This window comes from Myripristis murdjan, chromosome 3 (genome assembly GCF_902150065.1).
Source record: "Myripristis murdjan chromosome 3, fMyrMur1.1, whole genome shotgun sequence".
Taxonomy (NCBI): domain Eukaryota; kingdom Metazoa; phylum Chordata; class Actinopteri; order Holocentriformes; family Holocentridae; genus Myripristis; species Myripristis murdjan.
The window spans coordinates 41271147-41281159 of NC_043982.1; the positions used below are offsets into that span (position 1 = coordinate 41271147).

A 10013-nucleotide genomic window follows, 5' to 3' on the forward strand; every position below is an offset into this window, starting at 1 on the left:
GTGGCTGGATTAACTCGCTTGACTGCAAATTGTATTGGGTGGTGACAAAATGTGGTTTTGCTGCATGTTTGAAATGTTTTGCCATGGTAAGAGCCTTTTGCAAACAAAATGTGTTATTTTGGGAAGAGCGCCTCTCATTAGGCCTATGTATTTACTGTTCTGATACCATGGTTTCTGAGTTGACAGAGGAGGTAAAAGCGATTGAAAAAAAATGTAATCAGTTTTACCAAACTCTTCAGGCTCATTCTCTCATTCAATTTCCAAAAAGCAACAGAAAACAACTGTGGAGACTTTAAATTCAGCTCATAATGAGACGAATGTAAAGCCGGCTAAGAATGCTTTACCGGGCTGTAAACTTCCACATTTTGAGGACTGGCTAATGCACACACATCTGGGAACATGGTGAGAGCCGAGACCGCTTTCTGCCTATACACAAACATACTGATTTCTAATTTCCATGGTCTTCTCTCCAAAATAAATCTTACAGCCAACAGCTATGGGCACATATAGGAGCTGCCCTCCATCAGGCTGTGCTTCATGTACAGCACATTGATCAGCACATGAAATGCACCGTATAACGTACATTTAAAAATCTGATCGGCTGATTGATTCAGTCGCATGCCAGTCAAGCCAACGTGTGACTCTAAAGTTGACTCTTAGATGTTACAGCGGTCAACGAGATATACACAAACATGCAAGAACACAAAACATTTACAATCAAAAAATTGTTAAGAGGCAAAAAAAAAAAAAAAAATCCAGCAAAAGAATATCAGCATTTCTAAACTGAAGGCATCGCTTTGCTGTCAGGTGGAAATCAACGAAATTTTACTGATATGGAGCGACAAAAATCAGCTTCATTAAACCCTGCTGAGACTATCCGACTGCCCAGCTGCTGTCTACTGTAACTGCACAGAAATATATCACTTCCTTCGCCGCTAGGCCCATAATTTGTATGGGCCCTTTGGCACTCATGCGGTGGTGCCCATGGGGCTGCCACCATTGAACTCTAAACAAAAGCTCAAAGCATTCCTCCTATCTATTATTAATGGAGCAGTTCGCCTGCAGTCTGCTGTGCGGTGAGTGCAGAGACAAAGCAGAGGATGGAAGAAGAGGAATGATATCGCTGACCGTGTCTCTAGGTGCTGCCGTCACACGTCCTATTTGGAGCAACAGCAACAGCAACGGGAACATCGTCATTATCTGCATATCACGTTTCAGAGCTCAGTTACAAAGTGTTTCACAGACCAGCGACCAGTAATAGCAAATGAATTATCACTGCTTGTATGGCAGCTTTCAAATCTGCCTCACAGAATAAATAATATTAATAATAATGATGATGATGATGATGAATTTTATCTGTATAGCACCCTTCAAAACACAGTTACAAAGTGCTTTACAATAAAAACATAACATAACAAAACACAAAAGAGAATTAAAAGGTTAAAACGAACTAAAGGCCGTAAAACTAACACAATGAGAGTCAAAGGAGCTAAATTGTCATAAAATAAAAAGACTACACTGAAAAGCAAGTTTTTTTTTTTTTTTTAGAAGTGATTTAAAAGATGACACAGAGTTAGCAGCCTTGATCTCCTGAGACAGATCGTGCCAAAGTCTCGAAGCCCCGACTGCGAAAGCTCGATCGCCTTTGTGCGGTCGGTCTGGATATGTAGGATGGGGCGAGACCTCCCAGGGCTTTGCAGGTAATCAATAACAACTTAAAATCAATTAAAACCAACAGATATCCCGTGTAGGGAAGCTAGGATCAATGACATGTGATCATGTTTCCTGCTCCGAGTTAAAATCCCAGAGGAGTCAATAAAAACAATAATTTGATTTAGAGGTAAAGATGCTAAAAAGGAAATCTAGGAAATCCTGTTCTATGTCTTGCAGGCCTGATGGCGAAGGTCCGATCATCCCCTGTTTTAAATCTGGACTTTAGGAGCAGCCAATAGGAAAGCTCGAATCTGACTCCCATGAGGTTAAAGGGTCAGTGATGGAGCTGGGTGCCAGCGTATCCAGACCCAGAGAATTATCCTGAAGTCATACAAGATTAAACTGTAATCCTAATATGTGATCACTTGATCGATGCTAAAACTGGTGAGATGCTGTGTGATCTCATCGTTTTGCTCATTAAGTATCCGAGATGCTGTAGTTTGTAAATTGGTTAAAAAACTGGTCAAAGGAATACTCCAATGTTTTGGGCAAAATCCCATTTTTCCGACTTCCCCAGACTGAGACAAGATGTTAGATACCATTTTCACCTCTGTACGTCCTGTGGTTCAGTTCCTATAGGTAGCATTCACTGTTAGCTTAGCATAAAGACTTGAAGTCTATGGGAGTCGTTAGCCTGGCTCCGTCAAAGTGAAAAAAATAAATTTTACAGCAACTTTGAAGCTGTCTTATTTACACAGTGTGCCGTGTCTTGGGATAAAAAAAAAAAAAAAAAAAAAAAAGGTAAACGAGAACAGTTTCAGGAGAAGTTAATTTGAGGTGGATCTTCCTCTACCTTCAGCGGTGTGTGGATCATTGCAATAGACGGAGGGATAAATATGTTCATCGGTTACAGTTGCACCATCTAACTTCTCCAGAAACGATGCTCAATTTAACCCATAAGAACCCAGACCCATTTATCCTTGAAGGAAAATTATATGGGGTGTAACACTGACCAAGTGGAATGCATGGAACACATTTTTGAAGTTTGTTTTGAAATAGCGCCACCTAGTGTCAGAGATCTGAAATGTTACATACATGTCACATTGGGCGTTTTTGGCAACTGAAATCGTCACTTGAAAAGAAATCAGCATGACATTTTCTTTTGCTTTGTAACACAAATTTGACCTTTTGTTTGCATTTCCATAAAATATATCAAAATTACAACTTTGCTGGTTACTGTTAACATATTTTTAAAATAAGTTTCACAACGAAAAAGGGCAAACAACATAAAAATGCTAATATTGCCTCATAATGAAGGTTTTAACCAGCTACTAAGGCCATAAAAAGCTGTCCGAAAGGCTTTACTTTGTAAATTTAAACAAACATGTGCATAATGCAAAAAAAAAAAAAAAACTTTTCCATTAACAAATAATCACATCTTTAACCCTCCTGTTATGTTCAAATTTACGAATATCTTTTATGTTTGGGCTCAGTTTGACCCCTGCAGTTTAAACCTCCACAAAATTATTATAGGTAAAATTGTTACCAAAGTTTGTGTGTCAAATACTTTATGTTGACGACCTAAATAGCCCTTTAAATAAAACATAACTCCCCCCACCCCCACTTATACATCCAGTATTCCTATTACGCCACTATGGAAAAATATGCAAATCACCATAAAATGTCACTGATTGACCTAAAATTGGAAAGAAATATTAATTTTTGGTGTTTTAATGGCTTTATATTATTTCTAAGTACAGATTTATTTATTATTTATAACTGATGTCTTACAAAGTGTGTACAGGACATTGAAAACATGTTTGGTTGCGGTACTTCATCCAAATCACCTGATTCACTACTACCTGAATCACCAGACCTACTTGACCCATCACTTTCTATTTCCTCTTTGCTGGGAATGTAATTAGGATCTTCAGGGTCTTCATCTGAGCTATCTTCACATCCCTCAAACTCACTGTTGTCCCTTGTGATGACAGCTAGTGCATCGTGAACCCTGTTTTGGATTTTGTTACTCATACTACAGAAAAACAAAGCAAAAAAGAAAATGATGTTAATATGGGACAAACATAGGATACTAAAATCTCTAAAATTTACTGAAAATTTACTCTCTGCCAAAGCTGTGGTGTAATTTCAGAACTTATATGCAATGCATAGATAATTTTATTAATTATTGATTGAATTTGACATTATTTTAATGTTAACATTTTTAAATTATGTTTTAAATTGAACAACAGAGAGTATATTAATTCAAAATAACTGAATCAGCTAATTTAATTGAGCAGTTCATTGCCATTTTTCTTATTGTGACATAGGTGTCACATAGAATTTTACGTGACTTTTTTAAGACTAAAGGCCCGATGTGACATATATGTCACAGCAATGTTTTCCTAAGTTGTTTTATATGAGTTTCTTCAAAAAATGAGCTCAGAACAGGTTAAATACAGCAAGGAGCATGTCATAAAACAATTTGCATCGTGAAATGAGTGGTGGCTCACTTTATTGACAAAAAGCAAGCTTTTTGAAATTAGCTGCCTCTGTGAAATGTGCCAGCTATGCTGACCACCATGTTGGAAATGTTGTCATGGATACACAGACTCACATGACATGTCACATGACTGCACCAGGATGTTGAGTAGATGTCACTTAGGGACTTCATGAGTTAAAAATCAAACATAAACATGTATAAGGGGCTTTCCATGACATTTGAAGGCTGTGTGACACCTGTGTCACCGTGGGTCCTTATGGGTTTTAAAAAAAAAAAAAAAATTCCAAAACGCGTATTTTAAATGCTCCGCCGCATAAATAAAGCAGCTTCAGTGTTGCTGTAAGGTTTTTTTTCCCACTTTTTACAGAGCAAGGCTAACGACTACCATAGACTTCAAGTCTTTATGCTAAGCTAACATGAAATGCTACCCATAGGAACTGAATCAGTGGACGCACAGAGGTAAAAATGGTATCCAACATCTTTTGCCCAAAATGGTGGGAGCATCCCTTTAACAGAGTGCAGACCTTTTTTCCCTTCATTTTGAGCTAGTTTTCTGTGAGTCTGCACCTCCTTACATTTTGGGTGTGCATCCACTTTCTGCAATTAGCACACTGGAGACAAGAGAGAGATTTTCAAATGAGGCAAACAGAGCTGTAGAAATGAAGTAGCTTAAGCAAGAGACGAGATAAAAGCACGGATGACATTTGCCATATTACAAAAGGATAAAAACAGCTTAATTTTGGAAACATTCCTCAAAGTGAAAGAGACAAGACAGCACAATCTCTCAGCCTGTTTGTAAAAGCTTAAATTAGCATTAAAAAAAAAATCCCACTTTAATTTACAGCTTCTGGCTTCGCATTGTCAGACAGACTGCCTAATTCACAGTGAAACAATTTAATGGAGCTGGGCTGGAAAATAGCGCTTTTGATTTTGGTTTCATTAGGTTGCAAAAAAAAAAAAAAAAAAATCTGCATGTTGACTCATCGCTTACACACCTGTGGCTATGAAATAAAATACAGCGGCGTACAGCACTGTATCAGTTAAATCCATTCTGAAAACAAGCAGTGCCAGTTTGAAATATTGCCCTTATTATTTTAATAAATATTATATTGCAAACTACAGTGAAGCCCCAAACGAGTGTTGAGCTCAGACAAACAAAGCTACTTCATGGATCGATGTCCTTTCCTCCGGAGGCGTTTATTTTAAGGGGGAGTATGAAAATTAATGCATTAATTGTATAAATGAGACATATAAATCATGTCCGTATTTTCATTAAAGATATATAAAACAAAATTAGGAGCAAACGGCACAAACACCAGCCCGCCATACACACACACACACACACACACACACACGCACACACACACACACGGGGGTAGCGCTGATAAGGCTTTGGGTCTCTCTGACGCTCTAGTTCTGGGTCAGTGATAAGGCCAGGCTTGTTCTTAACTGCCTCCCTCCCACTCACACTCTTACAAAACAAGGTACCAAAAGCAAACCCAACAAGCCTCTGGGTAATTTTAGGACGGAGACAAATTTGGAGAAAGTATGGAGAGACAGCGACTGAAAATGATGTTCCACCTGGATCCAAATGAACCAAACAACAACTAGAGACCTGAAAAAAAAAAAAAAAAAAAGAATTAAGGCTTGTGTTAACCCAGCTGGTGTGTCTTGCATGGTGTAGTGTAGTGTGGTGTTGTGCTGGCTCGTGTTGTGATGTGTTGAGCTGGATCGCATTTCCTTTGAATCACTGAGACTTTAACCGGCTCCGACAAGCTGCGTTCCCCTGCCCACCCCCCATCCAACCCCACCACCACCCCCACACACACACACACAACACCGCAGGGTCACAGGGTGGCAGTGCCAGGCAGGGCCGCTACCTCTTCCAGAGCGGCGAGCCTGCCAAGTTTAGCCGCCTGTTATCAGTGCCAACGAGTGGGGACAGACAGGACACATGGGGCTGAAGATCATGGCTGGGCATATCCCACATTCCCAAGCCTCAGCCTGAACACTCCTGCAGTGCGGATCCGCTGCGTTAACGCTCGGTTTCTCAGACACAGATGACACCGAGAACAACATGAGGCAAATATTACACCCATAACACCCTGGCATCTCAGCTGCTGCGGGAACAATGAGTCGATTAGCAGAGGTGGAAGTAACTAATTACGTTTATTCGTGTTGCTGTAACTGAGCAGCTCTTTTGTGCACGTGCTTTTTTGAGTAAGTCATTTCACTTTGACTTCAGCCCATTTCTGCCTGAGTTTTGTCCCTCACTACATTTCAGATGTATCAGATCCATTACAGAGAACAGATGATCAATGTCAGACTGTGAGACATTTCACAATAAGAGCTCAGTTAAAAGGTGAAAAGAGGAATCTGCTTCTACTGGCTCTGCTTCTTGTCATTTCCAAATTTCCCAATAAAAGCTGCACCATGAAAAACTGCAGCAAGGACCATTTAGACCCAACTGGTGAAAATGTGGAATTGTGGACAATGAGAACCATGTAGACTCAACCATCATATGATGTGCTTATTCCACATGTGTCAGTTGAGTCTGCAGGGTCCTCACTTCAGTTGAGCGTAATGCCCCTTTAAAAGCATGTAGTGTGCAGCGTGTTCTCTCCTCCTTTTCTAACTGCATGGAAAAGATCCCAGCTAACACAGTTACTGTTTGGAAAAAGGAGCTCAGTCACTTTTACTGCCAGGACATTTGACATGAGACACTTTGGACTTTTACTGCAGGAGATTTTTACTGCACTACTTCTACTTCTACTGCAGTCACATACCAGCAGAGGAACAGTACTTCTACTTCTACTGCAGTCAAATACCAGCAGAGGAACAGTACTTCAACTTCTACTGCAGTCACATACCAGCAGAGGAACACTACTTCTACTTCTACTGCAGTCACATACCAGCAGAGGAACAGTACTTCTACTTCTACTGCAGTCACATACCAGCAGAGGAACAGTACTTCTACTTCTACTGCAGTCAGATACCAGCAGAGGAACAGTACTTCTACTTCTACTGCAGTCACATACCAGCAGAGGAACAGTACTTCTACTTCTACTGCAGTCACATACCAGCAGAGGAACAGTACTTCTACTTCTACTGCAGTCACATACCAGCAGAGGAACAGTACTTCTACTGGAGTAGCAGTTTGTAGTACTCTCCATCACTGTACATTAGTCGATCAACAGAAAAGGAAACAATTATAATTCTGATAAAGGATAAGCACTTGGAAAATAAATGCATGGATTTTCATAATGGATTTTTAATAATTAATCAAGCAAATATAGCAAATGCAGTGGTTTGCTTGCTTTTATGCATTTCATATTGTTATAAAATCCATATCTATCTATATCTATCTATCTATCTATCTATCTATCTATACATATATATATATATATATATATATATATATATATTAGACATCTGATCAGAAGAAGTAAGTATTCTTAAAATATTGTTTTGGACTCTGGTAACTTGTGGTGGGAATTTGACTTTATGTTTGACATTTTACACACATTTTTTTTTTTTTTATGTTTTGTCATTTAATCTAAAAAATAATCAGCAGATTACCTGACTTTGAAAATAAGTTGCAGCAGCCACCTCTTCTGGTGCACAAGGTGGACCCAAAGTTACAGTGACAGCAGCTCACCGCTTTGCCCAAACACACAGATTTTCAAATTACCTGACAAAGCTGTCATGTCAGCCTGGGATTTTGCTCAGTTATCTCCAAGTGGCAGACGATAATCTGATAGCCTCAGTTCTGCAACATTAGTGAAATCTGTAGGAGATGAAATCCAATACAGTTTTGTCCGAGTGATATGCACTCTCAGAAAATAAAGCCCATCATTGTACCTTTAGGGGTACAGCAGCCGGTCAGCGGGGCCTCTGAGGTGCAGATTTTGCCCCTTGACATTGGGAACTTACTTGTTTCCTTGTGGTTTGTACCTCATAGAGAGCAGCCTTGTTCCTGTATTATAACTACAACACTGACTGGATAACTGTATTATCTATTTTTCATATCCACAAATCTACAAAACTTATTTCATTTCAAGGCTACTCAACCACAGCCTACAAGTTCAAATCTACCTTAAGTTAATATTTACCTGATTTATTTTTTTAGGTATTCATCCATTCATCCACTCACTCACTCACTTATTTCACTCATTTACTGAATTTATGAATTCATTGTATTTGACCCAACAAATGCTGTCTACTATATCTTAACATGTGGAGGAAACAGTACATACATGTACCTGTTACTCCTTGAGAACATATATGTATGTTTCTATATATGTTTTGGCCCTGGAAAAAAGAAAAAAAATTGAGGTGATTAGCCCTAAGGAGGCATTTGTGTGTAGTGTGTGTATTATTGAACATGTGAATGCAGATCCATTCATTGTATTTCCAAAGTTATACACTCTGGTGAGACAATACACATTGTTGCTGTTGCTTGCGCCGTGCAGGCCACGTGGAGCCTCTCCAGGGCCTCAGAGTGACTGGTGTCACACTGAACCTCCCTCTCTCTGCAGTCAACACGCGGAAAACCCTCATAAAAGATAATCACAAAAACATAACATTATGCAACAAACTGAATGTGACAAGCTCCGCGAACACACACCAGAAATGTCACTCCTATATGTCCCCGCCGCACTTACTGTTGTCTGGGGAAATTAAATGGTTTGATGGCGCCGGGTAAAATGTACATTCCCAAATGAAAAGTCGGTTAAATTATTCTTGCAATATTCCTCTGGGGACCAATTTTGTGTCTTTGATGCTCAGAGGTGATGGTATTTTTATTTCCTATGGCATCACTGTGGTATAATATTCCTGTAATGTTCTTGTGTGGAGTTGCTAATCGCACAGTGTAGGCTATATGTTATTTTATTTATATTTATTAGGCTATAAGTGAACTTCGCAACTGATTAGGATCATACAATTGCAATTATACCACTGAATGCCCCGTGTGGCATAATAATTATGAAATAGTAAAGCACTCACACTGTGAAGTGATAGACGAAGCATTTCCAGCCAGACGGCCGCTCCAGAAAGTTATACACGCGTCCCTGTACATAGGCGCGGGTGAGGACGGGACGCACCCCGGCGCTGTACACCGACATCCGCACCGACATCCTGGGATGGGACAGGTACGGGTGAATCACTGCCGTGTGAACAGTGGCGTCCTCGGCGTGAGCGTTGCCGTCCTCGGGCATCATTTGGTCCATCCCTGACAGCCTGGCGTTGCTCACAGGTGTCCCGGGCTCATCAGCGCCAGACGCGGTTTCGGACAACTCCAAGTCCGCTGGTCTCTTTCCATGTGAAGCCCTCCGTGTGTTCCACTGAGCAGGGGCAGAGGAGGACATCGTGGCTGCCCAATAATAACTCTGTCACCTAGTTCACTTTTTTCTCCCACCGGGTTTTCTCCCCCTGATTTAAACAGGCAAAAGTTCGCCCATGTATGCGAACCCTCATGCGCGCCTGACCGCACCAGGGCTCACAAAACTGCAACAAAAAGAGTTTTAAACTTTATGTATAGCTCGAAAAGTTAACCTGAACAGCGGAAATCTTTTCGACGTGAAGTTGCGGGTGATATAGGACGAGTCTCACTCCTGAATGAATCCCCCACCTCTGAGAGAGCGCTTATCAGCCTCTCTGCGCTTGAGAGCACTGAGCGCCAGGCAGTGCGCTGCAGCTCCCAACACCGCCAGCTGTTCAGCCATTTTTTTTAATATGGAAGCTATACACTTGAATGACTTTCCACTCAACGTTTCTCTGAGCATTGTTCTGCATTTTAATTGCAAATTTTCAGTGAGGCAAATCAGCTCTCGTTTGCTCAAGGCCTTACACACGC

At 40.5% G+C, this 10013-nt stretch overlaps 1 protein-coding gene across 1 annotated transcript in view; it reads right to left on the reverse strand.

The window, feature by feature from the left end:
• kcnq1.1 (potassium voltage-gated channel, KQT-like subfamily, member 1.1) overlaps positions 1-9702 on the reverse strand; it is a 62439-nt gene extending 52737 nt beyond the window's left edge. Inside the window, exon 1 of the mRNA XM_030046019.1 lies at positions 9164-9702. Coding sequence (XP_029901879.1) covers positions 9164-9525 — 362 coding nt within the window. The 5' untranslated portion in view covers positions 9526-9702. The remainder of the gene's footprint in view (positions 1-9163) is intronic.
• Between the last annotated feature and the right edge of the window lie 311 nt (positions 9703-10013).